Here is a 13786-nt window from a genome sequence, read left to right as displayed (position 1 = left end):
TAAGACAGCATGTAGCTGGGGAATTCATAATGATCCGTTCCCAGTATATATGTTTATGATGGCTTCTATGTTGACTTGTACTATCTAGCAATAGAACTAGACAGCACAGAGGCATATATGCTCATGCAGATATGTCCTCACATGTACAATAATGCAGCCTGCCTTAGGGCTATAAGGCCTGCTGTAGGGGTGAAATATATTGCATGCAGCGTCTGTCGGAATGGTGTCCAGGGTGTGTGCCATATCAGGTTTTAACGTTTGTTTGCAACATTTCAAGGAGCCAACAATGGCAGTCTGCACGAGTTTGGTGGTGGGTCTCTTAGTGTGGCACAATGCAGGCGGACGTCCTTGGGGACCCTTTAGTACCCATGCCCTAGGTACCAGAGGTAGCATTTACTAGGGACTTCGAGAATCTAAAGGGCTTGCCAGCTGGGGACCTGGTTAGAAGGAACCCAGTGCATTTCAGTCAAAGTTGCATCACATACCAGGCAAAAAGTGTGGGTTACCATGTCAGAGAGGGGAACTTTCCTACACTGTGTATTTATTTATACTGACAAAGCAGAAAAATAACACTTAAAAACATTCTCTACATTGTTCTGGAAAACAGTTCATAACAGACCTGCAAGTATGGATGTTTTAAAGGCAGCGATTTTTCAAGTGCAGAGGATTTGGTCTAAATCTGCCTTTTTCAATCTATGATGGGTAATAGTGAGCTTGTCTCAAAGTGAAAACTTATTCCAAGCAAGACACTGAAAAACACCAGAGTATTTTAACGTGCAGAAGATTTAAACTTGCAACCCAAATGCAAACTCAAACCCCTGCAGACCTTTAGCAATTTAGCACTCAGTACATGACCGGGATCAAACTTCTTTTGTTATGGTGTCTGTTCGTGAAGTAAGGTATATTTAATCTATAAAAAGATGTGTTCACTTTTCAAGATTTGAAATTTCTTTAAAACCATCTACAAAATTACGTATATAATTTTAGTACAACTGAAGCACTGTAGGGACTATTGTACTGGTAGTTCACAGTAAGAGTGGACTAAAAAGATTGGGGTTCGGCATGTGCTAGAATGGACCAGACGTATATTGCTCCTTTACATGAGTCAGATTCCTACAGGTCTCCAGATCCAGCTCGTGAGAGAAATATAACTCCATATGTTAACAGGCAAACAGAGAGCCAATCACCCTTTTCTAAACAATAAATAAATAATACATATAAAATGACAACTGTGCCCAATGTTTATTTCACGAGAAACCTTTTATTAAGGGGGACAGCATAAAGCATGAGTGAGAGTCTCTGTGAAAAAAGCTACCAGTCTCTAGGAGAGATTTAACAATTCTGTGTTATGCTGTATCTGAATTGCTACTGCCTACGGCACCCTGGAACAAATCGCCTTTGCTGGAGATTGCTTAATTTGACAAGTCAAGAGTACAAAGAAAGCAACTCAATCACTGGATTGGAGTGAAACAATCTTAAACTGGACAATCTCCTTATTTATTTTATTTTGAAAGTTTTATATAGAGCGAACAAGATCTTTGCAGATATCAGAGTGCTTTACAAAAAACAACAATAGGGGGTAGGAAAAACAAGAGCGGGATTAACAGGCTTTTGAGCAAGGAATAGTTATAGGTAATAGATGAGTAGCAAAATAGGGTAGGTACATGAGGGAGCATAGTCAATCAGCTAAAACAATAATACAAGTAGACAGTCAGATAAACGAATATTACAAAAGGTGAGGAGTCTCAAATAGTTCCCAAGTGAAGTACAAGTTCAGGTGAATTTAGCCATGAGGATAGCTTTCACTTCTTTCTTTAAAAATGTAGTTGAGGTGATAAGTCTGGTTTCTGGAGGGAGTGAATTCCAGATCCTGTGTGCCATTCCTGAAAAGGAGCGCTTATATGTTTTTTCCTTCCGAAATCTACGAGGTTTCAGAAGAAGATTCTTTGTACTTCTTGTGTTTCTTGAGTCACCAGAAATTGTCAGCTTCTGAGTGAAGTAGCCGGGTGAGCTGTGGTGTATAGCCCTTTGGGTCATGCTCGCAATTTTCAGATGTATTCTGGCCTCAAAAGGTAGCCAGTTTAAGGATTTTAGGTCAGGGGAAATATGCGAGTGTTTTTTTATGATCCAGTGATCAGCCTCGCTGCAGCGTTCAAAGAGGCTCTCAGGGGTGCAGTTGTGGAAAGGGGGGAGTCCGCAGAGGGCGACGCTACCGTAGTCTATGCGCGGCATGACTAGGGCTTGTACTGCAGTTTGGAAGTCCTTGGCTGGGAGGAAGGGTTTAAGTTTCCTCAAAGTATTGATTTGGAAATTAGCTCCCTTAGTTACCTTGCTGATATGCTGTTGCATGTTGAGAATGGCGTGAAGTGTTATGCCTAAAGATTTCGCAGAGTCCACGATGGTAGGTTGGACATTGAGTGCAGTTAGGTGCTTAAGCCAGGTTTGAGTGGTGGAGCTTTTCCCGGGAGGTGAGATCAGAAGGAACTCAGTTTTCAGAGCATTGAGTTTGAGGTGATTATCGGCAAGCCATGATTGGGTGTTTCCGAGCGTTGTGTTCAGCAGTTTGATGTCTTTGGGGGATTGTAATTTCAGATATAGTTGGGTGTCATCAGCATACATGTGAAAGTGTACATTAGATGCTTGTAACAAGGTGGTGAGAGGTTCCATGACCAGGTTGAACAATGTTGGCGATAGGGAAGATCCTTGTGGGACGCCTAATGTTAAAGGCACTGGTGAGGACATCAGGTTGTTGTTCTTGAATTTCTGAGACCGGTTATGTAAAAAGGAAGTGAACAACTTGAGTACAGTCCCAGATAGACCCATTCTGGTGTTTAACAACTCGAGTAAGTTCTCGTGTTTGACAGTGTCAAATGCTGAGGAGAGATCAAGAAGGATGAGGCAGGAATTGTTTTGATCTAGGATTTGTAGGGCGTCAATTATGTGTCATAGCAGTTTCAGTACTGTGCCCTGCTCGGAAGCCTGATTGATGAGGGTTGAGGAGGTCAAACCGATCAATGTGTTTCGTTGATTGGAGTTGAACGTATTTTTCCAACAGTTTGGCAAGGGTGGGAATGTTGGTAATAGGACGGTAATTGTTTAGGTCAGTAGGGTCAGCTGTTGGTTTCTTGAGTATAGGTGTGACTTGGCCAACTTTGAGGGAGTCGGGGATGCGTCCTTGTTGAAGTGAACTGTTGATAATTTTGGTCCAGAGTGGTAGAAGAAGTGGGATGAAGTCCTTTACAGCGTTAGCAGGAAGGGGGTCTGTGAGGTGATTAGAAGGTTTCAGTGTGGTGAGCAGTTTGTTAATTGTTTCTTCCGAGTAGGTGTCAAAGGATGACCATGTAGCATGGTTCTTTGGTTCATTGGGTGTTATGCTGTGGGGGTTGGAGTAAAGGCTTACGTCATTGAGGAGATCGTTCCTTATGTTATCAGTATTTAGATTAAAGAAAGCAGAGAAGTCTTCACAGGATGGTGTATCACCTATAGTGCTATGTGATGGTTGGGGTTGTTCCTTGAATTGTGTATTGATTAGTTCAAACAGTTTTCTTGGTCGGTTTTTTGCTTGGTCGAGCTGGAGGCTGAAGAAATCTGATGTTGTGCGCTTGATTTTCCTGAAGTAGGCGTTTCTCTTTTTCTTCAGAGTTTTAAGGTGCAGTGCCGAAGGGGCTGATCTCCAGGTGCGCTCTGCCATACGCATGGCCCGTCTATCTTCGTTGAGTCTACCATCGTACCATGGCTTGGAGTTCTTGGAGGAGACTCTTCAGTTGCAATGGGGCGGTCTCATTGATTATGGAGGTCATAGAGTTGAGGTAGTGGTCGGTCTAAGATTGAACGTCCAGAGCACCGGTAGGGGGAAGGAGGAGATTGCAGCCGTGGGAAGGTAGACAGTTTGGGTTGAGTTTCTTCAGGTCCCTTTTCCAGATCTTGGATTTGGTGGGTTGAACCGGGTTAAATTTAACTTTTTCATTGATGAAGAATGTGATAATGTGGTGGTCTGACCAGTCACAGGGTTGGATTGATCCAAGTTGGGTAGAGTTCTCTTTGGAGATGATAAGGTCAAGGATAGAGCCTTTATCGTGGGTCGGGCTGTTGCAGATTTGGATGAGGTCACGAGCGTTGAGGTAGTTTTTGAGGCTATTTACCACTGCGTCATTGTGATCGTTCCAGTGGAGATTGAAGTCACCAAGGAAAATTTGAGTGTTTTGCCGACCGGAATTGGTTGATATTGTGTCTATGAGTTGTTGGGTGAAGGGGAGGTTGTCCCCAGGTGGGTGATCGAAGACGTGTAGAGAGCATACAGGTTTGCTCTCACTGATGACATCTAGGTAGAAGTATTCACAGGAGGTGAGCGAGGGGGAGGGGACTCTAGTAACTGAGAGGTTGCTCCTATAAATACATGCGATTCCACCGCCTGTCTTGCTGGCCCTGTCAAGTCTAATGATGTGGTAGTTGGGGGGAACGAGAATATCCATGATGGGTGTAGAAGATTCAGTTAACCAAGTTTCAGTCAGAATGGTTAGATCAAGGTCCAGAGTTTTAATGAGAACAGCAATGTCGGAGGAGTGTCTAGGGGCCGACCTGCAGTTGAGAAGTATGCATTTGAGCCTTGGGGTGGAAGAATGTTCTAGAGTGAGGGGGACTTTTTTAAGGTTATTTGGGACGGAGCCTCTGTTTTGAGTGGGGTGCCTAAGGGGGTTTGGGTGAATCGTGGGGATGGAAAGGTGTGTGGTGGTTTGGGGGAAGTGGGTCATATGAGCTGAGAAGGGTGTGTATGTCGTGGTCTGAAAGTGGATTGACGGTGTGCCGGGAGCGGTTGGTGGGATTGCGAGCAGGGATTGAGGTCCAGTGTGGGAAGTTTTGTGTGCGAGGAAGAGTAGGATGGGTGGGGGGTATATTAGGGGGGGGAAGTGGTGGTCAGTAGGGGGTGTCTGTGTTGTGTGAAGAGTAACTCTTTGAGGGTGTGGAGATCTTCTTTGACTTGGAGGAGGGGGGGGCATAATCATGTCCAGCGTGGGATTGGGAATGGAGGTGGTAATGGGTATTGAAGGTGTATAGGTGTCTATGTTACTGGAGCGGGGTGTGGTGTGGTGTGGGTAAGTGGGTTAGTGTTCGGGAGGGTAGGTAGGTTGGGTGTGGTTGAGTTGGGAGGGGGAGGGATGTTGAGGGGTGAGTGTGGTCTGGTCGTTGCGGGGGTGAGGTAGTGGGGACTGAGAGTGGGGGGGGGAGAAGTTGAGGGATGGGTGAGAGCTAGGGGTGTCTAGGGTGCAAGTGAGGTAGTGGGGGCTGAGAATGGGGGGGGAGAAGTTGCTGGATGGGAGAGGGCTAGGGGTGGCTGGGGTGCAGGTGAGGTAGTGGGGACTGGGAATGGGGGGGGGGGGATGGGATGGGAGGAGGACCGGTTGTGGGGAGTGCAGTTGAGGGAGGTAGGGTGATCTGAGAGTCTAGAAGGAAGTGGGAGGGCAGGGTTCTGTTGGGGGGTAGAGGGGGTGGGGAAAATGTAAGAAGAGGAATGATCTATACATCTATACTGTGATTGAGGGATGGGAGGTGACTGTAACGGGTGGGTGATGGAGTAGAGTACTGGGGGCAGGGGGGAGGTGTGTGTCAGTGGTGGGAGGCGCTGTGGAGTCAAGGTTGTTAGGATTGGAGGCCAGATGGATAGGGGTCTGATGGTTGGAGATATATTCTTTGAAAGTGGGGAACAGGTTGTCGAATAGGTCAAGGTTCCTGTCTGTGGATTGAATTAAGATAATGCCGTTGTTGTAGATAGTGATGGTTGCTCTAGCTGGGAAGAATTGGGAAGGTGTGGTTGACAGTGTTAAGCCATGGGCGGATTTCCTGGTGGTGGAGATAGTGAGTAAGCTGAGGAACGCTTTTCTCCATTGTGCTCTAAGTGTATAAGATGATGTTGGTACTCTTGGCTCCCTTGTTTAGTAAGAAGTAGGTGTCTACAAAGGGGGTTTCAGGGTGGGACTTCAGGAAGTTGTGTTTAAAACGTTTGGCTTTTTTTTGGAGAGCTCTGGGGGGTAATTATTTTATGTGTGTGCTTGCCCGTGGGTTCCATGTTGGGAGTGGAGGTGTAGGTGGGTGAAGGAGGTTGTGTGGGTAAACATTAGGAGAGCTTAGAAACGGGCTCAGTTAAGTTAGAGAGCGCTATAAAAAATTCCTCTACTAAGAAACCTCATGAAGCTGTGATATTCACCAAGTTGGGTGATCACAAACGTCCAACCTCCACTGACAGACATGGTGCACTGGGAAGTTTTTAGCCATGGTAGCAGGAGACTTGACATTTAATCCTGGCTTAACCACTTTGCAAAAATATGCAGTTTATGAACTCTGCATTTAAAGTCTGGGCATTTATTTGGTGACAATCCTGAGTCTCACAATCGGAACCTCTCACACCAGTCGCCGTGCAACGAGCATGAAGTGAACTATGGAACCAGAAATCATGATTTTTACTATTAAAGGCCAAGCATTAAGGTTTGAAATAAAAGGAACGAGACACTTTTCAAATAGCTTACTTGCAAAGCAAGAAAACAAGTTACTTACCTGTAACTTTGGTTCCCCAGTATTGATAACTTTCATAGATTCCCATGCTTTTGTATCATTCCCCGGGGAATGATACAAATACATGGGAATCTATGAAAGTTCCAATACTGGGGCAAGAACACAAGTTACTTACCAATACTGGGGAACCAAAGTTACAGGTAACTTTCATAGACTCCCATGCATTTGTAGAATTCCCCGGGGAATGATACAAAAGCATGGGAATCTATGAAAGTTCCAATATTGGGGTAAAACTAGAAAATTTCTACTCATCTAAATTATGTGATCCTACGCAACAGTTGTTTCACCTTTCCTCATCGTCACCTTAGAGCACTTTGAAGTACACAAGTTCAGGATGTGCCTTGTACTCAAACTAGGAGTGGGCACAAATGTATTGCACATCTCATGAAGGAATACAAAGATTCAAGGATTAGTACAATATGTAGCACACAAACAGCTCATTGCGGTCTATCAAGAAGCAATTAAATTCTATGTAATAACTCCTTAATTCTCCAGGATGCTGTCTGGAGTCATAACCACACATCTTAAAGAACACCCACCTATTGCAGTGTAAGGGTGTCAGAATTCCTACCCTGTGCCCAGAGAATAAACCACCATCAATTATTCTTCTCATTCCAAATTAGGAAGAAAAATGTCCCCATACTCACTGCTTGGTCTCAACAATTCTGAAGACACTTTGCCAAGAACATTGCCGCTCGATTTCACATTAACTGTTTCACAGACTTGTATGCTGATCTACCTGAAGTTGTCGTTCGATATTCCGACTAATAACAGAGGATGAACCAATAGGACTAACTTCCCCATTCTCAAAGTGCAAAAGAAGTTGTTCCCTAGGTCACAGTGCTAAAGGCTCTTTCCATGGGCTGACAAAGTGAACGGTAAGGCTGAGTACGCCAAGTAAAACAAATTGGCAATAGCAAGGTACCAAAAGGTCCTGGTGGCACTAAATCAGAGGACATCGGAGAGCCAGAGCAGTTGAAAATCTGACCTAAAGTAACAGGAAATAACTAAAAGGAGCACAACATCTGCGCACGTGAGCTTAACTAGGTTTGGCACTGTATAGCAGATAAAGTACTACTGGTCGGACTACAAATAGGCAGTAAAACTCAATTATGAGCCGCATTCAGTTTTAAGGGGAAGTGAACAGCCATTTTATATATGGAATGGTACTTCAAAAGGCAGACAGTATGCAAGTTAGTGATCAAACAGATGCAGCTTGAAACAAGACAACGCAGATAGCGGACCCTTTGCTTATCAGACTGCAATGATCTAAAGAACGTATATGTTACTGTGGAGGGCACCATAGTGACTTTGCTACACCATTCGATTATGAATGTAAAAGTATTAAAAGGGACCCACTGCTTCCAACTTACCACTGTTAGGCTGCGGATCTCATCCATCACTCGGGGCCAAAAGGCCTGTAGTGACTGCTGGGCATCGCCATTGCCGCCAACGCAGAACCCGTCGGTAGACATTGTGATAACTGAAAAACAAACCAGATATAAAAATCCAAGTCAGACAAGAGTATGATATGAGCAAATGTCCCATAACTCCTGAGCAGCAGAAACAAACCAGGTTGACAGGGAAAAGAGGCAACATGCCAAAATGAAGAGGATCATTGTTCCCATCAAGGTACGCCTGTCCAGACTTTCTCATGCATAATCACACCGTCAAAAGATAGTCTCAATTTAAATAACTCGCCAGCAATTTGGTGGCAGGGTACCTGGAAGATATGACCACTACTCTCGGTCTTTGTTATTCAATGTGAGCTAAGTAAGCAGGGCAATTTCTGATCGAAAAATATCTCCCGATGCAAAAATACTCTTAGAATTTTCCTATTCAAGAAATGTTGCACATTTGTTTGGCAGTGCTTCTAGCTTAGTGGTCTTCGCCATAAAGGAGAGAAATAAAAACTAAATCCATACCACTGCCAAGCTTTTTTAAATGCGTGGTTTGAAGCTGTTGCATCTCACTTCCTGTGCGAATGATCATTGACCTTCCTCGAAGGTGAACATTCATTCACCTAATACTGAAAGCATTAAAGAAAACTTTTAAAACCTCACACAGCTAAGGAAAGATCGAAGTGTCCAGTTATCAACAAGTTCAATATATATGGTCTATTTTATGCACGCAAAAATAAGGATTTTGAAACTTGAGGCTTTAAACTACAGTAGAACTACACCTAAGCTGCTAAATGTGAAAGCATGGCGCATCATGGCTGCTGCTGTGTACTGTGGCCAGTACAGCATCTGTCAATATTGGATCATTTTAGAAGTGCTTTCTGAGAAATGTTTTACAAAGCCATCTGTTCATGCCCACATATCAGGAAACATTTTTAAAATCCTCAATTCCAAATAATTTCAGGCTCAAATAGAGCAGCAGCTAAACATACTGAGTGGATACTGAATGCCGTCTCCAATCTGGTGCCTGTTAAAAACATTTATAACAAAACCCACTGCACCATGGTTTTCCCCAAAATTAAGGAAAATGAACTAGAAACGCCAATGCTCAGGAAAATGTTTGGAGATCGAAGTACTGTGAAATTAAAAAAAATATAAAAAGCCTCATTTAGAGAGGTACAAGACACTTCTAATTGAGCAAAAAACCACATCTCTTGCTGCCAACTCACCCAAAGAGCTTTTTAAAACTACAAATCGCTCAGAAACCCTCACCACCCACGCGCCTCCACCTCCCCCCTGCCTCCGCCCCCCCTTCAGTCAGTCCCATTGTGACAATCTGGCCAAATTCTTCAAAGACACGCTGAAAGCTGTATACAGTTAATTTGATATGATCAGATCCTCACGAGACGGTGATGAGGAGTCTCACACTTGGGATGGCAATACGGTTGAGCTCTGTAACTTCCCCTTTCAAACGGTTGATCAGGCTGTTAAATTAATTAGACTAACTAAATCAGAAGCTCCCTCAGACCCATGTCCATCGACAGCCATACATGATGTAGTCTACAAAACAGCACCAGCTTTGCCGAACCTATGCAATACAACCATCAAGGAGGGACTTTTTCCCAGAGAATAGAAAAAAAGCCTTGGTAAGTCCACTTTTTGTTTGGTTTTTTAACGCCCTCAATAGATCCCATGATAGAAAGAAAAGAAAAAAAATCACAGACCTCTCGATTACCTTTTCCTGCGAAGGTTATCGAAAAACATCTTAATAAAACGCTACTAGACTACCTTGAAGAAAATGAAATTCTGAATTAAGTAGTTTGCTTTTAGGCCACATCATATTACTGAGACTGCACTAGTAGCAGTCTCAGAAGAAATAAGATCTACAATGGTTGAGGGAGGGTAGGCCGTGAAGATCCCTTTTTAGGTCTCGGCCTGCGTAGGCTGCGCTTGCGCAGTCTCGCTGGTGAGAAATTTTGTCTTTCAGTATGGGGGCTTGAACCCGCCCCTCTTCTCCATTGGCTGGCTTCCTAAACGGAGGCCAGCCATTGGAGGAAAGGGACGTCACTCCGTTCAATCCTGGATTCGGGGGGGGGGGGGTTTACTTTCTCTGTTTTCTTTCTCTCCTCTTCCCATTGGCTGGAATTTTACCTTCCTGCCAATGGGAAGAGGAGAGAAAGAAAAACACGCCCCGAATCTGAAAATGCCTGGGGTTTCTCGAAGGTATTTCTTCTTGACTTCGGAGAAAGATGGTTGCATCCCCTGCTCGAGAAGAGATACTACTCCCTAAAGTTAAGAGTTTGATTTGTGACATTTCATGAATTTTAGCAAGTATAAAACGGAAACTCGATCTGCGCAATAGGCATACCAGCTACAGGACTCCAAGCCGTCAAACAAACTTGAGTCTCTGCTAATTGCTGCCATATGTTTTGCTCCTTTTGTGGCCTGTTTCTTTAGTATTCCAGTGTGTTGGCTCCACCTCTTCAGCTGGGGCGTGGGTTACTTTTTGCAGGTCGGTGTTTCCCTGCAAGCGCCGGGCAACAGAATCAAAGAGAGATCAACAACAATCCAGTAAGATAGTGAGTTCCGGGCACTGCACGTGAGCGAGGGGCTGCACGGACTGCCCGGGACCCCCAGCAGCACTGCAGGCGCAGCGGAGCGACACAGAGTCAGTGATTCCCCAGCCGGGCAGGATCGGGCACACGGACCCCCCACCCCCTGGACAGAGGTACAGGAGGAGGGCGCAGGGGGAGCCGCGGGCACAGGTGGCAGCAGCATGGTTGACAACGTCTCCGTGGCCACAAAGTCTCCCCTGGGCGGCTCCTCGTCCCGTGGCCCGGCTGACAGCCCACTGCTGGTGTCGGCCGCCCCCGGCGAGGGCTCGTCGGCCCCCAACCCCGGCTTGGGGGTGAACGTGCTGGGAGGCGGCCTGAAGCTGGAGGCGGTGATGGAGACACTGCAGCGGCAGCAGGCGGCACAGCTGGAGCGGGAACTGCGCGGCCTACTCGAGGCCCTGACAACACCTCCGTGGCAACTAAGTCTCCCCTGGGCTTCCTCTCATCCCGCTGCTGGTGTCGGCCGCCCCCGGCGGGGACTCGTCGGCCCCAGCCAGAGCGTGAGAGTGAATATGCTGGGAGGCGGCTGGAGATACTGCAGCGGCAGTGCGGCTGGAGAGGGAGTGTCGCGAGGGAGCTGCGCGGCCTACTCGAGGCCTGGCTCCGGCAGCAGCAGGCCCTGGCGCTGCGCCACTACCAGGCCGCGGGGCCTCCCCGCAGACCTGGCCTCATCGTGCAGCCACCGCCACGCAGGCATTCCCGGTCCCCGAGCAAGAGGAGGACTACGACGAGGAGGAGGAGCCCACGCCACCCCAGTACCTGCAGCCCCCCAGGGCCCAGCCTCGGGACTCTCCCCAGGGGGCCCGCACACCCCCGGCACACCCATGCCCGGACACTCGCACTGCCCCCCCCCCCCCCCCAAGGACCAACCTTACATGTCTGATGTACCGTGTGTCCCTGTGAGTGCCCAGATGCCATCATAAACAGGCTCCTTCCAAAATAAAGACCACGGTGTTCAATACTGAGCTCCATGGCTGGCCGGCACTTGCGCACACAGCACTCCTATCCTGTGCTTACTTTGCTGTACATATTGCTTGTGATCCGGTTTTCGTGCCTCTGTTCCCTGCTTGTGCCTCTGTTCCCTGCTTGTGCCTCTGTTCCCAGCTTGTGCCTCTGTTCCCAGCTTGTGCCTCTGTTCCCAGCTTGTGCCTCTGTTCCCCGCTTGTGCCTCTGTTCCCCGCTTGTGCCTCTGTTCCCCGCTTGTGCCTCTGTTCCCTGCTGTGATCCGGTTTTCGTGCCTCTGTTCCCTCCGGCTTGTGCCTCTGTTCCCTCCGGCTTGTGCCTCTGTTCCCTCCGGCTTGTGCCTCTGTTCCCTCCGGCTTGTGCCTCTGTTCCCTCCAGCTTGTGCCTCTGTTCCCTCCGGCTTGTGCCACTGTTCCCTCCGGCTTGTGCCACTGTTCCCTCCGGCTTGTGCCACTGTTCCCTCCGGCTTGTGCCACTGTTCCCTCCGGCTTGTGCCACTGTTCCCTCCGGCTTGTGCCACTGTTCCCTCCGGCTTGTGCCACTGTTCCCTCCGGCTTGTGCCACTGTTCCCTCCGGCTTGTGCCACTGTTCCCTCCGGCTTGTGCCACTGTTCCCTGCCTCTGTTCCCTGCTTGTGATCCGCTTTTTGTGACTCTGTTCCCTGCTTGTGATCCGTGACTCTGTTCCCTGCTTGTGATCGGTTTTTCTGTGCCTCTGTTCCCTCCGGCTTTCGTGCCTCGGTTCCCTGCTTGTGTTCTGGTTTTTGTGCTTGTGATCCGGTTTTCGTGCCGCAGTTCCCTGCTTGTGCCGCTGTTCCCTGCTTGTGCCGCTGTTCCCTGCTTATGATCCGGTTTTCGTGCCTCTGTTCCCTGCTTGTGTCCCTCCTGCTTGCGATCTGGTTTTCTGTGGCTCTGTTCCCCCTGCTTGTGATCTGGTTTTCTGTGGCTCTGTTCCCCCCTGCTTGTGATATGGTTTTTCTGTGCCTCTGTTCCCTCCTGCTTGTGCCTGCCCCCTGCTTGTCATCCGGTTTTCGTGCCTGTTCCCTGCTTGTGCCTGCCCCCTGCTTGTCATCCGGTTTTTGTGCCTGTTCCCTGCTTGTGCCTCTGTTCCCCCCTGCTTGTGATCCGGTTTTTCTGTGCCTCTGTTCCCTCCGGCTTTCACGCCGCTATTCCCTGCTTGTGCCGCAGTTCCCTGCTTGTGCCGCAGTTCCCTGCTTTCCCCGCTTGTGCCGCAGTTCCCTGCTTTCCCCACTTGTGCCGCAGTTCCCCGCTTGTGCCGCAGTTCCCTGCTTATGATCCGGTTTTTGTGCCTCTGTTCCCTGCTTGTGTCCCTCCTGCTTGTGATCCGGGTTTTCTGTGCCTCTGTTCCCTCCTGCTTGTGATCTGGTTTTTCTGTGGCTCTGTTCCCCCCTGCTTGTGATCCGGTTTTTCTGTGCCTCTGTTCCCTCCTGTTTGTGCCTGTCCCCTGCTTGTCATCCGATTTTCGTGCTGGTCATGCGGTTTTCGTGCCTGTTCCCTGCTTGTGATCCGGTTTTTGTGTCTCTGTTCCCTGCTTGTGCCTCTGTTCCCTGCTTGTGATCCGGTTCTTGTGCCTCTGTTCCCTGCTTGTGCCTCTGTTCCCTGCTTGTGATCCGGTTCTTGTGCCTCTGTTCCCTGCTTGTGATCCGTTTTTTCTGTGCCTCTGTTCCATCCTGCTTGTGCCTTTCCCCCGCTTGTCATCCGGTTTTCGTGCTTGTGATCCGGTTTTTGTGCCTCTGTTCCCTGCTTGTGATCCGGTTTTCGTGCCTGTTCCCTGCTTGTGATCCGGTCTCAGAGCGTGTGGGGGGCTCTCTGTGTCCGCTAATACGCTCTAATGCTCACCTATTGCCTGTGTGGGGCTCTGTGTCCGCTAATACTCTCTAATGCACACCTATTGCCATTGTAAATGACAATACAATTTATTTCGTTTTTTTTTAAAAAAATGCCATTTGTAATGCCAATAGCTCTAACTTTAACAAAGCCGAGACCATTGCATTGTAAATGTTTGTTGCATCTTACAGCGGCCTTTGATACCGTGAGCCATGACATTTTGTTAAACCGGCTGGCAGGCATCGGGATTTCTGGATCAGCCCTGAATCTCCTTGCATAATTTCTAGAATGTCACACACTAAGGGTGGTCTTTGGGGAACTTAACTCAAAATCATTTACCCTGCTGTGCAGGGTTCCTCAGGGGTCATCCTTGAGGCCAACACTTTTTCGCCACA

At 47.7% G+C, this 13786-nt stretch overlaps 1 protein-coding gene across 3 annotated transcripts in view; it reads right to left on the bottom strand.

Moving 5' to 3' along the window:
* Window positions 1-13786, bottom strand: part of NFYC (nuclear transcription factor Y subunit gamma) — a 187005-nt gene that overhangs the window by 111525 nt on the left and 61694 nt on the right. For all 3 annotated transcript variants that reach the window (XM_086956550.1, XM_086956553.1, XM_086956552.1), the window contains exon 2: window positions 7941-8050. In XM_086956550.1, coding sequence (XP_086812676.1) covers window positions 7941-8042 — 102 coding nt within the window. In that variant the 5' untranslated portion in view covers window positions 8043-8050. The remainder of the gene's footprint in view (window positions 1-7940; window positions 8051-13786) is intronic.

This window comes from Lissotriton vulgaris, chromosome 2_1 (assembly GCF_964263255.1).
Source record: "Lissotriton vulgaris chromosome 2_1, aLisVul1.2, whole genome shotgun sequence".
In the NCBI taxonomy this organism is placed as follows: Eukaryota; Metazoa; Chordata; class Amphibia; order Caudata; family Salamandridae; genus Lissotriton; species Lissotriton vulgaris.
The sequence above is the reverse complement of the archived record's forward strand: the minus strand, read 5'-3'. Positions and strand labels throughout refer to the sequence as shown.